Source organism: Micrasema longulum, unplaced genomic scaffold (assembly GCF_059751315.1).
Source record: "Micrasema longulum isolate JH-2025_06_02 unplaced genomic scaffold, ASM5975131v1 h1tg000059l, whole genome shotgun sequence".
Classification (NCBI taxonomy): domain Eukaryota; kingdom Metazoa; phylum Arthropoda; class Insecta; order Trichoptera; family Brachycentridae; genus Micrasema; species Micrasema longulum.
In genome coordinates, this window is record NW_028277266.1 from 609956 (window position 1) to 631560 (window position 21605).

General features: G+C 35.3%; 1 protein-coding gene across 1 annotated transcript in view; it reads left to right on the top strand.

Annotated features, from left to right (window-relative positions):
* The window catches only part of LOC148285113 (CD9 antigen-like), a 66644-nt gene extending 46776 nt beyond the window's left edge, over nucleotides 1-19868 (top strand). The window contains exons 2-5 of the mRNA XM_088230261.1: nucleotides 16175-16369; nucleotides 17667-17840; nucleotides 18729-18983; nucleotides 19301-19868. Of these exons, the coding sequence (XP_088086387.1) occupies nucleotides 16175-16369; nucleotides 17667-17840; nucleotides 18729-18983; nucleotides 19301-19453 (777 nt within the window). The 3' untranslated portion in view covers nucleotides 19454-19868. The remainder of the gene's footprint in view (nucleotides 1-16174; nucleotides 16370-17666; nucleotides 17841-18728; nucleotides 18984-19300) is intronic.
* The last annotated feature ends 1737 nt before the right edge of the window (nucleotides 19869-21605 follow it).

Below are 21605 nucleotides of genomic sequence, written 5' to 3' on the forward strand. Positions count from 1 at the left end.
GGACATATTTCCAGAGGGTCTGATAGTTTGGAGAAAACTATCCTGGGAAGTATCGAAGGGACAAGGTTGCGTGGACGTCAACCGACAAGATGGAGCGGCTCGGGCACTGAATTATCAGAACTTCACTGACAAGTGCCTGCAGAGCAGCACAAGACCGTCCACAGGCGAGCCATGCTTGAAATCGGGCGTAATCACCATCCTCGGACATAAGGGGTGGATTAAAGAGAGATATGTGCATGTGTGCAAGCTCTATACACCCACTACAAATATAGCTTTAATTGAAAATAAATATGTAAATTATTTACATTTTTTTAAACAAATATGTACAAATTTTAGCTCTTTTTTTTCTTTCCACAAGTCTGTTTTTTTGTTGCCTGAAAGGTTTTGCTTTTAATAAGCCCGCCAAAGTGCGTATATTTTTTCTGTTTGAAGTCTTGAATAAATATTATTCTCTTAGAGAAGAGATTGATAAGAGACGGGAATATGGGAGTCTAGGTATATACGGGACTAATGACCTATCGGTGGCTGGTTTAAGTGGTCACTTTACACACGATGACATTCACCATTCTACCTATGTTTTAACATACTTACGATCCAATAATGTTGAACGTGGCTATTTTTCAAAAAAATAAGCATGTCCTGGTATGTAAATACAAGGATTCTTTTGTTTTTACGTTGCCGTGCTAGGGAAGCAGCAAAAACAGTATTCCTTGAAAGACGTGTTAACTTCCATCCATTCAACGTATTTCTGCGGGGAAACGAATGGTATTGATAATTTGATTGGTTGAGTGGTTGAGTGGTGACTAATTCAGCAGCAGTCTACATAGGACTTATTAATAGACTAACGAAATGTCTACCACAGCGTAATTAGAACATACAAAACCTCTCACCATCGCATCCGCGAGTGTCAACATGATTCTGACAAAATAGTCGTATATTTACTATTAATAATAATAATATTTGGCTGATTTATATAGCGCCATTTTTTGTAAAAATCACCTCAAGGGCGCTTTACAATTGTATACCTAAACTTACATTCTAACTAAACTAAAGTGACATATTATATTTTCAGATTTAAAATTGAGGGTATGATAATCTAAAGAAGTGAGATTTTAGTTAGGATCTGAACTGACTGGGATTGTCGATCATTCGTAAGTTTGAAGGAAATTGGTTCCAGGCAGTGGGGCCGTCAACGGCAAAAGCACTATCTCCAATTGTAGTGTTTGAGGAGCGCCGGATTTCGACAAGTTTTTCTCTTCCTGAATCAAATGCTGACCTGAGAGTAGATTTTCTTTGACATGTATTTTTCCCTCATACAAAGGTCCGATACGTATCTTGGAGTCATTTTATGAAGGGATTAGAATATTGTCCAGCAAATCTTGTATTTTATTATCTCTGGGCTTTTTAACCAGTGCAAATCTCGAAGATGTTGTGAGATGTGAGAGTATTTTTTTACTTCCGTAATAAGCCCTGCTGCTGCATTGAAAACAGATTGAAGTTTATTATTTTGATATTTTGGGAGATTTGCGTATATTCCATTACAGTAATCTAAACGCGAAACGACATAAGCATTTACAAGAGCTTTACTTGCGTCTATCGATAATTTCTCCGCGTGGATTTGCTGTCGGAGATGGAAGAAACCAGCACTTACAGTTTTATTGACCTGAGAATGAAGAGAAATATCTGAATCTAGATGAACACCCAGTAGTTTAACATATATACTAGGGGTAAGATCACAACCTGTGATTGAAATTGGAGATCGGTCTAAAAGGTTTTGACGCCTTTTTGTCGCTGTCAATAGAAGCTCAGTTTTAGATGGATTATGTTTGAGTCTGTTTGATGACATCCAGTTATTGACGGTTTGAATGCATTGAGTCACGCGATTTTTTAAATTGTTTATATCTTGAGGTGAACAGTAAAAATAGAATTGTTGATCATCCGCATAACAGTGAGAAAGTAACCCGAATGCGTGAATAATGTTGGACACATCGTAATGAACAGTATGAAGAGCATAGGACCAAGCACGGAACCTTGTGGGACGCCAGATATAAGAAGGGAAAATTAAGACTTTTAATGAAGGCTTATAAATCATATTGTAAACCTTAAAACCTGAGGGTTCACTGGTGGTTTCCGTACCACAAATCACCACTCTCTAGTCACCGTTACGACGGTTATCCACCGCATCACCGTTCACTACGGCCGTTAAAATACGGGCACCGCTGTCCTAGGAAACCCTAGCTTAAGTATACATACGTCTACGGTAGGCATTTGAAGTTTATTTCATCGTGTTCCCATTACTCTTTCGGTTTTTTTAAATAGAAAACGATTCTCAATCAGCAGCTCGTCATTAATAATAATAATTATTCATTGCCTTTCTCGTAAGGCCGTTTCCCGTTCATCTCGCATTGTTCTCGTCCGGCAGGCGGCGTATAATTTCCCAAAGAGGTTGGCTATTGTTTAATGGCGGTCGTCACCGCCACACGAAACAATCATTAATAACAAACATGGCCGTGTTACGTCATTCCAAATCAACTTTCATGCGTCTGAAAGAAAGAGTCATCGCTCTTTCTCTTTTATTTTAGTAGAGAACGAGCGAAAAAGAGCGGATCGGTACTTAAAAATATACCATACATAATGTGGAAATTTCACAGAATCTTATCAAAACAAATTAAATAATATGCCGTATTATCATGTCGGGTGGGCACAGTTTTATTTAGTACACAATTGATTATTATTCTTAGAAATGACGTTATATCAGGGTTCAAGGAATATATGTTTATTTATAATTAATATTTAAGCGTTAACTTTGTGGTCAAATATTTTAATAAATGTTATTAAATATTTTTATATAACCACTTTACCACTTACCGACTTTTCATAATTTAATCAGCGTATGTTTGTCCTAATCAGTGCATGTACTTATTAAAATGCATGTCGTGTTGGTTTTATATTTTTGTGCAACAACTATGGTGAAGGTGTATAGTGGGTTTTGCATGTTGGTTTAATTGGTGTCCTGACGAAGAGAAGGGTACGTCTCGAAACCGGTAGACATAGAAAAGTCGGTAAGTGGTTATATACAAATATTTAATAACATTTATATATTTATTTATTTGACAATTGTAGTCTGCATTACTTTACGGGCTGTTTAACCCAGCACGTAATGCAGACTGTAAATATAAGTTAGAAGTTAATAAATAGAAATCAGATAGCTGCTAAACTGACTAATTCAGCAATCGAATTGCACTATTGATGGGTGAATTCTGACTTGCATTTGTACGGCTTCTGGGTGTGTAAAACAGTTCATGAGATCTCGCTCTAGTACAATTATTGGAAACATACAAACTGATCTCTTTCAGTATTTTTGGATTATATATATTTCCAGAAATCGGCTTTTAGAAATGTATCCCAAGAAAAATTTGATGACGAGATTTGAGGGTGTTGTAGTTCAGCATCCCTGCTAGAAATAATGATGGATACAAGAATGGATCATTATTATTTTCCTTAAGATAAAAGTATCGAAAAATCGCTTTTAAACCTTTGTAGGGTCCATAGTCCATAGTCGATGACACACACGTGTTAAATTAGTTCACCTAAAAGAGACTAATGACCGACGATGCAATGTCATCATTTTCAATCGAATCCTATACATTTGTAAAATGCAACTCTGAGTATTTCACATGAAATCGGAGGGCATCGTTCTACAGTACATTCACACCGTCCCTACCATGAAGAAATGAACTACAAAGGAACATCGTCTATAAAGATACCACAAGACGCAGCCAACGTCAGTCAGTCAGCTCGTTCAGCCTGCCCAACAAAGTCAGTCAGTCAGTTCAGTCCACGTCAGACCAGCTCGACGACATCACACAGTTCCAGCATGTAGTTCAAGTGCAGTTACTTCTCAACCCATCATCGACGTAACACTCGTCTGACATTATTCATTATTTATTCGCCATGTAATAAATAAACATCAAACAGCAATCTCAAGTCTTCTCTGTCAATCTCTAACTGGGGTAGGAACTCCAACCAAACACCCAACTACTTAAATCCTACACCTTCTCTATTTCAGGGGTGTGGTTTGATTCAGAAGGGTCCCAAATTATGGAACAGAAATTTTGTATGCTGCTGACTAGTGTATCATACAATGTGTGAATTGCAGTTGTATTATTGAAATATCTAGAGTTACCAAGTACAAACCCAACCATATCATTGATATATCGCTGCTTTGCTTAAATTCAAAAGGGCCACTAATCGAAATTCGACTTTTTCAGTAGAGCCCATCAAAGTTTTTAACATGAGTTTCTGTTTTTTTTTTAATAATCTTACTTTTTATATTTATGTTTATAATATGATTAGATGCGTTTTTTTAAGCGGTGTCCATCTAGTTATGACGTTTTGTGCTAACTATGACCCAGAAATATAAAACAGATGGCAGTTTTGCTTTGAAGTTGCCCACCAAAACGCGAAATGCCTGAAGGGCTGGACTGTTATGCGATTTGAGTCATTTTTATTGCAAAATCCATGACTCTTTTTCTTATTCAGGGTGTTATTTAAACCCTGTGACATCCGAAACCACGATGATCAGTATGGGCAAGAAGACATATTAGCACATTTAAAAAAATATTTAGAACGAAAAATAGTTTTTTAAAGAAATCTTTAAAAAAAACAAATGGTTTCGTACTTCTGCAGGGGAGAAGCGAGGGGGGGCGCCGCCGCGCGGTTGACGGTATATCAGACTCCCTCCTCCTCGTTTCACCCCTGCAGAAGTAAGCAACCATTTGTTTTTTTTAAATATTTAATTTTTTAAAATTTTATTCGTTCTAAAATTTTATTTAAATTTTTTATATTTATTTTTGCACCACAACAGGCCGCCCATTTACAGTGGTGAATTACATCACAGAATTTAATTCACCACTGTAATTTTTAAAGAACACCCTGTAGAACCGCCTATTAAAATACATGGCATGTTGGTTTTATATGTTTGTGCAACAACTATTTATTTTATTTACTGACATAAGAACAGTTAAAAACATTAAAAATGAAGAAAAAAAGCAATGACAATCATAAGGGACATCAAGACAAGGTCTGGACTATTTATTTAGTGCTCGTTTGAATCGTTGTAAACTTGAACCAAAAAAGGCCAGATTTTGTCTTGAGTTAACAATACGACCAAGACGGGTCATTGGAGAATTAAAGCCATAGTTTGTTATATGCTGAGCGATGAACGGTACTTTATTGTTTCTTAACCTACGAGTCGGAATATAGAATTTTACCTGTCCCAGTAATGATGGCACATCGATTATACCATTTAGTATGCCGAACATATATTTACATAGAGTAAATATTAGTTCTACGTTTTTGTAGACTAGAAATATTTAACACTGACTCTCTATCAGTATATGAATAGTCACCTCTCTCTAAATCAAGCATCCACGTTACTTTTCGAAGCAAGTGATGCTGGACTGATTCAATGTGAATTATACGATTCACATAGAATGGAGACCAGACCACGGAGGCATCTTCTAGAAGAGGGCGAAATAGTGCGGACATTAGTAAAATCAGAGAATCACCTATGGTAAAGGTGTATAGTGGATTTTGAATGTTGGTTTAATGAGGAACTTCAGCTCTACGGGAAATTGGATACAAAAAATGTTTTCTTACGCGGGGTAAAAATTAGAGCATTAAATTGTACCGCAAAGTTTCTTGAAAATGTACAGAAAAAATAATAATAAATATTTTGATAAAAACGCACTACATTAAATGACGTCACTGGTTCATGTGAATCAACCCATTAATCTAAGAGCTATGGAGGATTTCCGGTCTGCTTGTCGCTTCTGGACCAATGGGAAGAACTGAATGAGAATAAGCGGAAATGAACCTCTGACGTTACACGCGGAGTTATTTCAGAAATACAAAACTTTGAAAAATCGTAGCGCCGATAATACGATTTATAAAAATTAAAAAAAAAAAATTTTGACTTAGTTTAACAGTCTATTAACAAATATTTTTTTTTTAAAAACCACTGAACTTCCTCATTGGTGTCCTGACGAACAGACGGGTACGGAAACCGGTGGATATTGAATATTCTGTGAGTGGTTATATACCAATATTTTATAACATTTAGTCACATATTGGCATTCATCTTATCTACGTATGTGCATGCAAAAATAGATTCGAGGTGTAAACCCGCGTTACTATTTCGACTCTCTCCCACGCCTCTGTGACTGATCCCACGGAAATAGTTCGGGAAACTACTGCTATGTTTGTACAAGTAGGTCTTTTGGCACGTGAAATCCATGTCATGTTATTAATGCTGATTTGCTGAATGATAGGAAATGGAAGATATTGATTTTGTAAGTCATTTGTCGTCTCGTGATCTAGTAATTAGCGCGTTTTTCTAGCATTTAAGATGTCTTAAATTCGAATTCCGATAAATTTTACTCGAAATATTTGTTTGACATTTTCTTTACCTACTGTGCTTAAAAATTCCCCGCGTTCTGGTGCTGTGTAGTCAACACACAAACAAAAATGAGGGATTTTAAATCTGAATAGTGGAACATTCATGGCAATTGGTTCAGTCAACTATATTTGAAGTATAACATTTGCTAACGCTCATAGCGCGAGCAATCGGACCACCCTTAGCGAAGCTCCGAGAGCAACTGGCGTTTTTTGGCAGTGATACGGGCTGCGTCACGCGTTAAATGGTCTCTCGCTCGCGATTATTTATCGAGAGTGAGGCATAAAGAGACAATCGTATATTCGGTACTCTTTTACTTCATCACCGCGACGATGAAACAAATCGGTAGGCTTTTGATTGTACAGGTGATTTAAGTGGCACCGAGAGAAGAAGAAACTGATTACTTTGTTGACAGAGAGGTGTGGGTCAGGTAAGGTTAATGAGGAACTTCAGCCCTATGGGGAATTGGATACAAAAAATGTTTTCTTGCGCGCGGTAAAAATTAGAACTTTAAATTTTAAGGCAAAATTTCTTAAAAATGTACATTAAAAAAAAAAAGAAAATGAACTACTTTGGACGACGTCACTATTTCATATGAATCAATCAATGATAAGAGATGTGTGAAAGATATCCGGTTTACTTACCGTCAACGGACCAATCGGCAGAACTGATCGAGAATAAGCGGAAGAGAACCTCTTACGTCACATGCGGAGTAACTTCAGGGCCCCGGTTACAATGGGAAGTTAACAGATTTATCTTCGACTGTCTATAAAGAAAAACCAATATTTGTGTACGAAAATGAGTACATTTGCATGAACATTTATATTACTCGTATCTTCGTCGGTATTCTAAAATTGAACATGTTTAGAAGAAAAAAATATATGCATATTCTGCTTTTCATACAGAAAACTTAATTTGACTTTGTAGATTAAACTGAAGATAAATGTTAACTTCTTATTGTAATCGGGGCCTAGAAAAAAAATAGCTTAGTTTATTAGTGTATTAACAAATTAAAATAAATATTAAACAACCACTGAACTTCGTTATTATTTTATTTTTCATGTAAACTGTTTCATTTATGCTATGCACTGTATTTTTCACCGCTATTAAGATGAATACAATTCCTTTGAGGTTATTCATGTCACACCGATAAATCCAATTACCAATGCTCTATAAATATTGGAATAAAGTTCGCGAACAAGTGTTTAACACTTCCTGTGAGTTAATAGATTCTCCGCTCAATATTTTGGCAAGAATCCAAATAATCTACTAAGAGATTAAATCAAGTTTATCCATTCTTGTATCCATCATTATTTCTAGCAGGGATGCTGGATTACAACACCCTCGAATCTCGTCGTCAGACTTTTCTTCGTAAACATTTCTACAAGGTGATGATTTCTGGATGCATGTATAATCCAAATATACTGAAAGAGATCATTTCGTATGTTCCCAATATATTATACTAGATCGAGATTTCATGGACTGTTGCAGGTCAGAATTCACGAATGCAAGTCAGAATTCACTCATTGATAGGGCGATTCGCTTCTTATGTGCAGGCAAAAAGTTGGCGCATCTTTTGTACCAATATTTTACGTCCACCCTGCCAGGAATCAACCGAGATTTCAAGCGTGGTAGGCGAAAGCGCCAACCACTGCTTGACGAGACTTTATCTGCTCGATTTCCTCTTTCGGGGCCGCGATTATGAACGATATCTTCATCTGTACATATCGAGACGGTGTAAACTAACATCGATATTTATGTACGAAAATGTGTATGAAAATTCGAAATGTATTTTGTTTTTCAAACAGAAAACTTAATTTTACTTTGTATTTAAAATTGAAAATACATTTTAACTTCAAATAATTTAACTTGCGAACAGCCTAGAACTCACAGAAAAAGAAACAGTTTTGTGTAAACAGCAATAATTTTTTACAATTCACTTTCTAATGACCTAAAAAACATACAAAACATATACGTACTTAAAAAACACCTAAATAAAAAAGTTTTTACAGCCCGTGTGACGAGTGATATGTGATGTTATTTTTTATCGACTTTTATTAAAACTTTTGTGTTATTATATATAATATCCCCTCATACCAGCACTTTTGCTGATTGGGAATATTTCGTACAAATAAGATATGCAATGTAATGTAATATGTAAAGTTTTAAAAAAATCTTGAATTTTGTCATAAATGAATAAATAAATCTAATCTAAATCTTAACTTCCCACTAGGATACGGACCCTGGGTTTCGCCCGAGAGCATCACCGAGTCGAAAACACTCGTCCCGGGTTCTATTTTACACACAGAACTGTATTCTTGATCCTCCCGGACATAGATGATAAATCGATAAGTACAGAAATGAACAAAATAATAACCATATGGTTAAGTGTAATATTTTATGCAAATTGTCTAGTTCAGGCGCCTACGAGCTGATCCAAGGACGAAGAATACATTTTGCGTGGGAATATCATTATTCATTAAAAATTCAACTGAATTGTAACGTTTCCTTTATTCTGCTACCATAAATGTAGATTAAACGGACCACGAAATGATTGGCCGTGTCCGGGCGGATGACGAATACGGTTCTGTGTGTAAAATATAACTAGAATCGGAGACGAGTGTGTTTGACTACCTGCTTTTTTAAATATTTTTTTTATTATTTAAATCTTAAAGTAGGGCACACATATCATACATATTGTTATGTGTGTTCTAATAATAACATTGCAAATATATTTAATTTATAAATTGTTTATCACATATGTCTTGACCATTATTTTAAATTTTGATATGTTTTTTTCTTCATAAATATTTTTTTCCATTTCGTAATACTTTTTAATTGCTTTAAATAAAATTGAATTTTGTGACTTTGCCTTTTTCCTAAATGGAAGTCTAATTTTGTTCTTTTCTCTAGTATTGTGATCGTGTTCATGCTGGTTCCGATCAATTTTTTTCCAAAATTCTGTTTTTTTATTAGAGTTTATAATTTTATGAACAAATATCATTGTATTGTAAAATATTATTTGTTTATATGTTAATAATTTCATTTCATTTACCATCGACTTTACCCTCGTATATCTGTTTTTTTTCAAAATGATTCTAAAGGCTTTATTTTGTAATACAGTTAGTTTATCTATGTTTTCTTTGTTTGATAAAAATAAAATGTTACTACAGTAGTTAACGTGTGGTTCAATAATTGCTTTGTAAATAGTTTTGCAGGAGTCCTTATCAATAAATCTTCTGATCCTTCCCAAAATTTATATTTTTTTTGAGGATAAAAAGTTTAAGAACTACCAACCTTTCGTCTTTAAGACGACGATTTCGCGATATATCCCAATCTAATCACCTTGCGTGCGCAATCAATGCGTGCGGGTAACTAATTTCACTATTTACGAAGGCACTATATGTGGGCAGGGAGGCGAGCGGAAGGAACTTATCGAAACGGCAAAAGCACGGGGTGCCCGTAGGCCATTAGACGGATGGTTAGTGATCCAATCCCGTATTCCAATTTCGCGTATGATGCATTTACTGCACGTTATTTCTGGATTTGATCCAATATTCTTTACAAACGTCTCGAGTGTATTTTTTTCTGACATCAGCAGAACAAATATGACGTGGTTATTTACCTCTTCCTTCCGATGATGTGTAGTGTGTAGCTATAGTCCTCAGCTTGATTAAATTGACAGCTACCAAACTAATGTCAATAGTAATGGGAAATTACTGATCAATGATCATGTACCGATCAAATCGATTTTATCAGTTTTTCATGCAAACATGAAACTCTGTTTCCGAAAATTGATATAAAAACGCAAAATCAAGCCTATTATAGTGTGTTTAAGACAATTATTCACCAAAAAATAAAACATTTATACTCTTCATGAACAACATCAATTAATTATTTTTTTGTTCGATCAATTTACATTGATCAATTTGTTCCATCTCTAACGTTTTTGCAAAATGATGTAACCTTGTAAGAACGTCCTTAATAATCAGGTTTATTTTAGTTTTAAAGCTAATTTTATATATTTGTGTTGACTTAGGTATATGTTAAGCATTGTATTGAAAAAATAAATTAACACACCAGATACGAATGATTTTTCGTCTGTCAATATAAATCACTCCTTAGACGTTACTACAAAGTTATGTCGTCACTTTTGCTGACAACTGTCATTCTAATCAAGCTATATTTTAAGAACTATAGTGCACATTGCATTTAATAACTTTAATATCTCTATAAATGTAATTAATACTGGGTTAAGATTTTCATTAATCATTTCATAACTCGGGCTATGGTCCCGTGGCCAGTGTCTCGGACTCACGGCTCAAAGGTCCGTGGTTCGAATCCCACTCTACCCCAACTTGATTTCTATTTTCTAATAGTGAGTTATTTACAACTCGTTGAAATGGGTCCTCAAAATTAAATATTTGAGTAAATCATAGGAACGCAAATATTTCTTTTTTCTATCAATAAAAAAATATAATTATTCTTTAATTATACATTTACGTATCGATCCAAATAATTTATCATTAAAGATTAAATTATTATTGGGCACAGAAAAAGCATAAAAAATAAAATAAGTGGCTAAAAACAAAGTTTTTTAAATTTAATTATTAAATTCATAATCATAGAGTTATCGCTTCAAATATAAATTTTATATAATTTATTTGTTTCTAGAATAATTATTCTGCATTACATTCTTTCAGTATAAAAATGCTGAGGCTACCAGATTACAGAGGGCTCCTTCTAACAGCTTTTTTTCGTTCGGAAACGAGCTATTTTTCCATGTATGTGGGGGCACCTCCAAGGAGACTTTCGTCCTCAGATGCGGTGTGCGGTATGTGATGGGTGGTGGGCAAGCCGTCTAGAATAATTTGTCGGCCACCCACTTTATTTATGTACAAGAAATATTGTCCTAATTACAGGACAAACTGATAGCGCGCATTCCTGTCATAATATTGTGTTACAAACCGGGCGCCTATTCAGTAATCCTTTAAGCTCCTTGCGACCACTTTATCGCCGGCGGATTCGATCTAGGGACCGTCGTATCGGCGTGCGCGTTATGGCCGCTAAAGGCGGGTTGGCCCAGTCGGCCGGTCTAGGTTTCGGGACGGTAACTAGGCATTAAGTAGGCACTACTCGTTACACAAGTTTGTGGAAAAGGGCAATGCCCGCCAAATAGTCTAACCGATGTGATTATATGCTCAATTGCTGCATCCAGGGTTGCCACTTTTTAAAATATTTTTTACAGGGTTATTCTGCCGTCATGAGCAAAGAGGCAGTTATTTGCAAAAGTCGTATTTTGAGACGTGACACTATTTAGTATTTATCAACTTTATGTAAATTAAAAAAAAACTGTAAATAATCTTAAATAAGGGAATATGGAAGTCTAGGCATTTACAGGGCTTATGACCTGTCATTGGCTGGTTTAAGTGGCCACTTTACACACTGTGTAACATTCACCATTTTGCCTATGTTTGAACATCCATATTGCTTTAATTCTTGCATTTGTTGATTTTAGTGAAGTTAAAGAGCTGGAACCTTTATTTTTGTGAAGAGATTCATCTGACTGAATTATTTCACATACTAGGCAACGCCTGAAAATAATTTCCCAATTTTTGAACTTCTTCTTGGACCAGTTGGTTTCATTACAATATTTGAGTTTGTCCAAATGTTTGTAGACAAAAAACTGGATTTCACCCCCTCGGGAGTCATTAAGATTAACAAATTACAACAGGGATGGAGAATACGTTAAATAAGGGAATATGGAAGTCTAGGCATTTTCAGGGCTTATGACCTGTCATTGGCTGGTTTAAGTGGCCACTTTACACACTGTGCAACATTCACAAGTTTGCCTATGTTTCAGCTCTTTAACTTCACTAAAATCAACAAACGGAAGAATTGAAGCAATATGGATGTTCAAACATAGGCAAAATGGTGAATGTTGCACAGTGTGTAAAGTGGCCACCAAACCAGCCAATTACAGGTCATAAACCCTGCAAATGCCTAGACTTCAATATTCCCTTATTTAAGGTATTCTCCATCCCTGTTGTAATTTGATAATCTGTAAATAATCGTCAGTAAAAACACAGTATGTCAAATGTTGCTAAAGCATAAAACATGTGTGTCATATCTACATTGAGTTTTTGCTTATAAACCTCTAGATATTCTAGTCAAAACTCTAGACAGGAACCATGAAGTTGGTTGGACTCGTGTCCCAATAAATGTAAATATAATTATATTGTGAATAAATAAATAAATGTAGATAGATATATTGCATATATGTATATACTATTGAGCGTGTTGTCCTGATGTTCATTGAACCATATCTTTTATGATTTATCTGGGGTTATTCCGTATGGATCCGCCGGCGAAAGGATTTTTAAGTCCGAGTAAACAAAAAACTTTTTCTTTTATTGTTTCATTATTATTGTAATATTTTATTTATTTTTTTCTTATTTTTTGACATAGTATTTAGTAATGTATAGAAAACTATAATTGGCCTATAATTTTGGTTTATTTGTAAATATTATCTTTCTTTCAATAAATAAAAAAATAAATAATAATAATTTAATTTTAAGGGCCATTTTCAACGAGTCGTAAATAACTCACTATTAGAAAATGGGAATTAAGTTGGGGTAGAGTGGGATTCGAACCACGGACCTTTGAGCCGTGGGTCCGACACCAGCCACGAGACCACAGCCCGATTTATATGTTTATGTAATAATTTTTAATTTCAATTTTTGCTATTTAATAATGTACATGCCACCGCTTTCCATTATGTTGTATCCTACAGGGCTTTTGGCCTCATAGAGTTTGAGATACGTTATCATTATTATTATTATTTGTTATGTATATGTATTTGTATGAATCAATAAAATAAATTAATAAAATAGATGTTTGATTCCTCGGTGTTTTTTATTCAGTTAGCAACGGCAACTACGCCAAAAGACATTAAAAAAATAATGAAGATTGACTTTCTCAATAGCTGCCGGTTTTCTTGTGAGTCTATCTCCCCCACCACTCTTTCTCGCTTTAATGAGAAGGGGGAGACGTGAAAAATGGGTCAACATTTGCGAAAATGTTAATAAGTTAAGCTGTATTGCTATGTCGTCCATTATTCACCCTAATGCTGCTTTTTGTCTTAAAAGTAATGTTTTTACTTTTCATGACGCACAATTTTGCAAAAGTGTTAAAGATAATGAACTAATTAATTCCTAACTTACGGCGCTCTATGATCCCAAATAACGTTTTTAAACAATTTTTTTTTTTTTTAAATTAGTAAACATACTTAATAACAGGGAATCTATATAAAACTAATTAATGTAAAATGAAAACGGAATTTGTGTATCTGGGAAGTATGTTTACTAGGGGTGGAATGACTGAGAAAGATATTGAAAGGAGGGTGAGTGCCGAGAACAGAGTAAACGGTGCACTTAAATCGACCTTGGCAAATAAATGTTTGTCACAAGAGGCAAAATTGGCAGTTCACAATGGAGTCCTGGTCCCGTCCCTGATGTATGGGAGTGAAGTATGGACTCTTGAAAAACAGGGATGAAAGTAGGCTGAATGCTGTCGAAATGCGATCTCTCAGGCGAATGTGTGGTAAAACTATGTACGCTAGATCCACAAATGTTGAGATCCGTACATTATGTAAGGCTGAGACAAGCATTATCGACAAAATCAAGAAAGGAGCTCTGCGCTGGTTTGGACATGTAGAACGAATGGACAGCGAAAGAACGGCTAAGAATATTTACAATGCGAATGTTGATGGATGCAGAAATAGAGGAAGACCGAGAAAGACATGGCTTGACTAAATCCAACAAATACTTAAAGATGGACATGTCAAAAGTAGGAATAATCTGCGCGCGTGCATGAGAAGATGTATGAATGTAGAGGAAGCGAGATATGTATGCAAAGATAGAGTGTTGTGGCGTTCTATCCGCTCTGCCTACCCTTACGGGGAAACGGCGTGATGGTTTGTTGTTGTAAAAAAGAAAAACTAAAACTACTTAATCTGTAACTCCCTCAGTTTTTAACCCAAGCACTTCAAATTTTGCATTAATGTGGAAAAATAAACGCACTATTTATTTAATAAAAGAAAAAATATTTTTTGATCGATTTGCATATGGATGCCCAATTTCAAAAAATGCCTAAGTCTATTTTTATAGTTTTGAGATATTTCAAGTTTAAGTGTTTATTTTGTTCCTGAAATGTTAAATGACAGAATTTCGGAAAATTGAAAACACTTATTGTTAAGTTTTTCTTGTTCTTTATTTTAAGATAAAAAAATACAAAATTGTTACATGTTTGGTTACAAAATTATTGCTTGTAAAAAATGAACTTAAGCCTAAAGTCAGGACTTAGAGAATTTTTAAAAGTATTTAAAGGACTAAGGGATTTTTTCTCAGGGAAAGAACTCTTGGACTAAGAGATGTTTAGGACTTAGGGATCTTTTTAAATTGAAATAATATTTTTCAAATACAATATTCGATATGGATATTCTTTATTGAAAAATTAATTAGGTAAATGTATAGTTCACAAAATGCTCTACACGGCAGTGTTACCAACTCAAAACTGATAAAATTGGACTTGAGCATTTTTTTAAATTGGGCATCCATATAATATATTTTATGAGAACAAAAGACCTATTCACAAATAAAAATTATTTTAATAAAAGTATGTTCATTAAATTCATGACTTATATATTTGATGAACTAATGTAATTTAAATTTAGCAAAATTGTAGAAAAATTAACAAAATACACTTTATAAATGATAAATTATATGAAATATGAAGTATCAGTTCCATAAAGCGAATCCATGCGTGTAATTAGGAAGACCAAATCTATATGTCTCCTCTCTGTCACCTCTTTGCTTAACAAGATCAAGAAACAATGCGTGTTGAAGAAGAAGGTGTGTTCGTCAGTACTTGAGCTACTTTTCAATCTATCATAGTAAGAAATAGCTCATCAATAAAGCTTGGTCAATAAAGATTTACCGTGAACTTCAATAATCGATTCCCTAAGGTTTCGGATTTGGAGCTCTGTATCGTTTCTCGGCCCAGACTAGAAAAAGGTTACCCATGCCTGCCATAGGGGGTCAAATTACGCGACAGTCATCTTTCGAGATTTTACATATGGTTTTTGCACACGAAGTAAGACCACCGCCGTAAAAAATTATCTCCATGACTTCAAGATAAGGTTCAGTTATTAAACATAATTCAATGTTTGTTTTATCAAGTAAGAAAATAAAAAGAGAGAGAGCGCGTAAAAATAAATATCATAATATGATGCACGATCTGCTATCATCTCATAAAATATTTATGCACGGCGCACACCACTACCGCCATCTATTGATACTTTTATGAAGTTATTTTCTCATGTCTAAGATCTAAACCTGTTTTTTAAGGATATTACAGATAACCCTCCTACAACACGATAGATAGGTTCTTATAAAATGCCAAAAAAACAATATTCAATGCATTTTCTGACACTATAATTAGGCTTATAAACTTAAAATTCAATTTTTTTCGAGCCCGTCAAACTTTCAGATTGCTCTCCTTTAAAATGTATAAAAGTAATCATACTCAGCCATCTTTCCACTGATTTAAAAGCTGCCATTTTCCTTTTCATTGCATATACTCTCAGGTAATACTTCCCGATCCTTTCTATGACTCGGTTGAATAAATATGATTTTTATTGGGTGTCTCTCTTTCCAGGTGGTGGGTCTGGTGGTAGTTTTGCTGGCGGCATGGATGCTAGCGGACCCCACCTTCTACCTGTCCATGGCGCAAGAGGAGTGGCAGTACTACGCCGGACTCTACACCCTGCTCGGCTCCGGGGCGCTGCTGGTGGTGCTCTCGCTTCTCGGGTGCTGCGGAGCCGTCAAGGAATCGCAGTGCATGCTGGTCTCCGTAAGTACCGGGTGAATGGAAATCAGAATATTCGACAGTGGTTTGGCATATCAAATGCAGCGATGGTTATCAGAATGGCCCAAGATCGAGTCGCCAACCTCCGATAGGAGTGGCACGAGAAGATGACGGAGATAAAATACAATACATTATCTGTGCCCAAACGGATGAAGAATACAGTTCTGTTTGTGAAATGGAACCAGAACCCTGGATGAGTAATTTCGACTCAATGGCTGCTCTCGGGTAGAAGTCCTGAATTAAGAAATCGAGTGGAGACAAGTCCACCTCGTGAAGTGGTTGGCGCATTAGCCTACCATTCTTGAGGACCTGGTAAAGTGGACGTTAAATATTGATTTTATCATGCTCTTGTAGAGTCTTGTCTTTTTCTAATGGAATAATGGGATGGGGAGGAGCCTATAATAATAATATTAAGCCTTTAGAAACCGTACAAAAACTGATTATTAAAATTATATTTCATAAAAATTCCACTTTTCCCTCCGACCAATTATTTCAGGAAGCTGAACTTTTGAAGCTACGAGAAATCTATTGCCGGCAATGTCTAAAATATGTTTTTATACACCAACATTTGTTTCCTAAAAATTTTCACAGATCTAGTCAAAGATTAAGTAGTTTATTTGAAATCCCTTATTGTAAATCCAGACTTGGGCAAAGACACTCATTTTTCGTAGCTCCAAAACTGTTCAATACATTTCATAACGACAATAGATCAATTATTTGAATTTGTTTCGATTTAAATTTTTGTTGAAATTATGGATAAAAAAATCAGATTTAAATAGCTTCTTTTTCAACTCATTTTTATCGACAAAGAAATTGTGTTCTAATATTAGCGCTTATTTTTTATATCTATCGTATATTTCATGCATGCCATGTGTTTGTGGGATTTTTCTTTTGTGTTTATGTAATAGTTTTTTGTGTATTTGTAACTTATGTATAAGTATTGTAAAATGCAAAGAAAAAAATATAATAAAAAAATAAAAAAAAATATCCTAAAAATATTTTCGCTAGAGACACTCAGCATTGAGCAGACGATAAGGAAGAAGTTCTTGGTAAATTATTATACTAAACCTGACAAACGGAGGTTCCACATTATGTCAATATCTCATCTGTGAGCATTTATTTTATTGCCATTTTTTTTTTTTTTTTAAATATTTTATTTAATCTCAGTTTTTATATATACCCGTTATTTATTTTATTCAATTCAATTAAAACATCTATTTTCCCAACTCATTTTGTAACAGCAATGTTTGGAGCTTATTAAAATCTGTTTTATTTCCTTTAGTTCTTCTGCATCCTGCTTATCGGCGTGGTAGGGGAGGCTGCGGCTATCTGGTGGGGAGCTGCCCACAGCGGTCGCCTTGTCCAGCAAGTCCGCTCCACTGTGGAGAACACGGTGAGGAATGAGTACGATGGCCACAACTCTCGGACCGCTGTGTTTGATGCCATCCAGAGCCAGGTATGTCCACCATATCATGCATTTATTTATGTTAGTTTACATCATATGCTAATATTTATACAGATCCTAATATGACCATTTGAGGTTTAAATTGGTCAAAACATTGGTCTTTTAAATTTTTTTATATGGGGTGAAAATATCGACAATGAGAGCAAAAGAATGCAACAGGATAAATGCGTTTGAGATGTGGTTCTGAAGGCATATACTAAGGATACCTTGGACAGCCAGACGCACAGACTCTCGACCGTATGCCTCAGACGAGTTCTCCGATATTTTAATCACCCTGCAAGAAGAGAGGAAGATTGCCTGAAAAAGAAGACGGTACAAAGAGGACAAGGGAGGTCTCCCATGTGCCGGTGAAACCAGATAAAAACTGCAACAGGCACTTCTTCTGTGGCAGCTCTCAGTAATGCAGGGTGTTGAGACAAGTGGAGGACTACAGTTTCGAGAGTACGATAGTCTTGATCCTCGAGACCGATTAGGAAGAACATAAACTTCTGGGTAAGAGAGCGAGGGCGGTTCCTAAATGATGGAACAAATAAAGTAATTAATAGGGTCTTGGGTAACGGGTGCTGGCTTCTTCCATCTCCGACAAATTAAATTCGTACAGAGAAATATTCCAATAGACTCAACCAAAGCTCTTGAGAATGCCCATGTCATTTCGTGTCTAGTTACTGTAATGGAATATACGCAAATCTCGAGTGGATCAGACAAAATAGCTAAAAATGTTGTTATTTTAAATTTTTTTAAATATTAAAAGTAAAATGTTTCCCTCGGCACGGGATGGGGTGTGTTGTGGGTGAACATTATTATCTTTTTTTTTATATACATTCGTATTTTACAGTTCTGTAAAATAATCAATAAATAAACTTTGTGACTCTTTTCCAGCTTCAATGCTGCGGCGCCCGCGGACCAGCAGACTGGGCAGGCTCCGAATACAGCAAGGCCGGCCTGCGCACTCAACCCTCCGGTGGCCCGGGTGCCCTGGGAGCTGTCCTGGACGGCCTGACGCTGGGGGCCGGGGTGGCCACCGCCCCCAACCTGCTGATCCCCGCCTCCTGCTGCTCTACTCCCGGAGAACTGTGCGAACTTAGCCGACGCTCGCTGCTCACTGCGCAATTCAACCCCATCTTGTACACCTCGGTGAGATTTGAAATTTGAAAAAAATTAAATAACAAGTTGATTAATTAGTTTTTAATTCCCTTCTTCTTTTTACGCATCCGCTCCTAAGTGGAGCGTGACATCTACAGGACATCTACAAGCATAAACATAGACAGAGTGGTGAATGTTGCACAGTGTGTAAAATGGTCACTTAAACCAGCCAATGACAGATCATAAGCCCTGTAAATGCCTAGACTTTCATTTTCCCTCCTCAAAAATGTTTTCCCTCTCTGTTGCGGTAAATTTCGTATTACATAAGTAAAAACGAAAGTCTAGAACGTTGTATCTTGTTTTTCTAGGGCTGTGCGGACAAGGTTGTCGAGTACCTGACCAGCCACCTGGACATCTTCATCGGAATCGGAGTACTGTTGGCCGCCCTGGAGATCATGGGATTGTCCTTCGCCCTTATACTGTGCTGCGCCGTGAACCACTCTGACCGTTACAAGGCTTAGATCTTCCGCTGGATTCTAAGAAACTAGCGTCTGCAGAAACAAATCGGCTGTTTAAATAAACCAAATCTAGTTAAGGACCTGAACGTGTTAAATTCCAAGTTAAAAACAGTAACTTAGACCAACATATAAGACTAACGTTTAATGTTCAAATCATTTGATAATTCCTGGATTTTTAACCTCGAGATTTGCATTCTAGACCGCATCTCAACAAGATGAAGAAATCATCGAGATAACAGCTCTATTATTTCACGAAATCAACAGAGGATCATGATAAAATGACCCGGCTGTTTTTAATACATAAGAGATATAGAAATTCATGTATGGACAGAATTGTGAATGTTACACAGGTTGAAGGCAAAATTATCAGTCTTATGTTTCAAGCGTCCAGGGACTATGAAATATTACACTGCGAAAATATCTTTTAAAATAAACATTTCTCGTTAACCTTACCAGGAATCGAACCCAAATCAATTGCATGGTAGGCACATGCGCTAACCATACAACAGAGACGAGTTAAAAACCCTGTAAATGCCTTGATTTTCATAATGCATTATCTTGTTGAGTATCGGTCTATTTTGTAATGTTAACAAATTCAGATGTCCTTATTTAGATTTTTCGATTTTTACATAATCTCTCACGAACTATCATATCGGAAGAATACTCACAAATTTTACTATCACAGAATCTCGTAAACCGATTTATCATATTAGTAAATATTATAATATCTAAACATACCTTCTCAAATTCCATCTTTTTTTATTATATTTTGGATTCAAATTTATCAATTTGATTAGATTACTGTTTACGAATTCCAATTTCCTGCCTATTGGAGAAAAGGAATCTTTTTTATATTGATTTTAAGATACATTAGAATAAGATAGTGGGTGTTTATTTATCGTAAGGCGTTTAAAGTCTTTTTGTGCCATCTTTACTGATAATGCTGAATATTTTTATCACTCGGTAATACATTTATATGCTTGATTAACTGCCATTTTTTCAATAGAGTACTCTAGCGCTTGGCGTGTTTTTTTATTGAGCACAATAACCATTAGTTAAAAGCTACTTTATTGAGTGTCTCGACAAATTTTAACAGAGCCACTAACCATATATTTCTGTGATTAATATTTAAGTTTTTTATTTACGTAATTGTTCATAAACTGCACAAAATTCAAAGAAAAAATTCACATTACAATCTTTAATATCACTTATTTGAGTATCAAATAAGTTGTTTTTTTTTTTCTTATTGAGGATTAATAGTTGCATTTACCATTAAATTAATGTGGAGAATATGTTTAAGAAGTGTAAGTTAGCTTTGTTTTATGTTTTCTTATTTGCCCCGAAGAACAGAACCAAATCAAATACATTTTACTGTGTAATTCTGTAAAGATGTATCTGCAAATTGAAAGTTCGATTATAATAATAATGTCACGAACAAATTAGATTTTTCGAAGCTTTTTCTTATCGGATAAGTTATTTTTCTTTTACCCGTGGGTTGATAGTATTAGTGACTGAATGAGCGTGTTGACAGTTATAGTGATGTGTAAATGCGGGGGAAGAGAAGGGAGTGGGCGTGAAACAAGTGACTTAATTAGGTAAACTTCTATGTACTTGGAAGATTCCTTTTTCACTTTGACAAAGTGTGGCTTTTACTCGGATCAATGTGTTATGTTCAGAACCCCTAATTTTAGGTATACCTACATATTAAAGTATGACAGTTGAATGGCATCTTTTATATTTTGAAAAATACTAATAAAGATGACATATTAAAATGTTAATATAACTGTTGTTTCCCGTATTTATATTATAATATATTTGATCCAAAAGTAATATATGTAACATAGATGGATTATATTATACAGAATATAGGCTAAGTTTCTATGTATTCTATTAATCGGTGTTGTAGGTTAGAATAAAGCCGGCGAAATGGATTCTTGCGCTTCTGTCCTGGATGTTTTTCGTAATTTACTTGTTAGAAATAAAATATTTATTAAGCTAAGTTTGCGAAGATCGTAAGCCATCGTTCAAAGTTTGGTGGCGACACCGCCCACGTACTGTGAAGTATTTTTTATTTTCTTTACAAAACGACTGACATTGCTACATCGTTACCATTGTTTGATTTTTATTTTTTTGCTTACGTATTTTATATATCTCT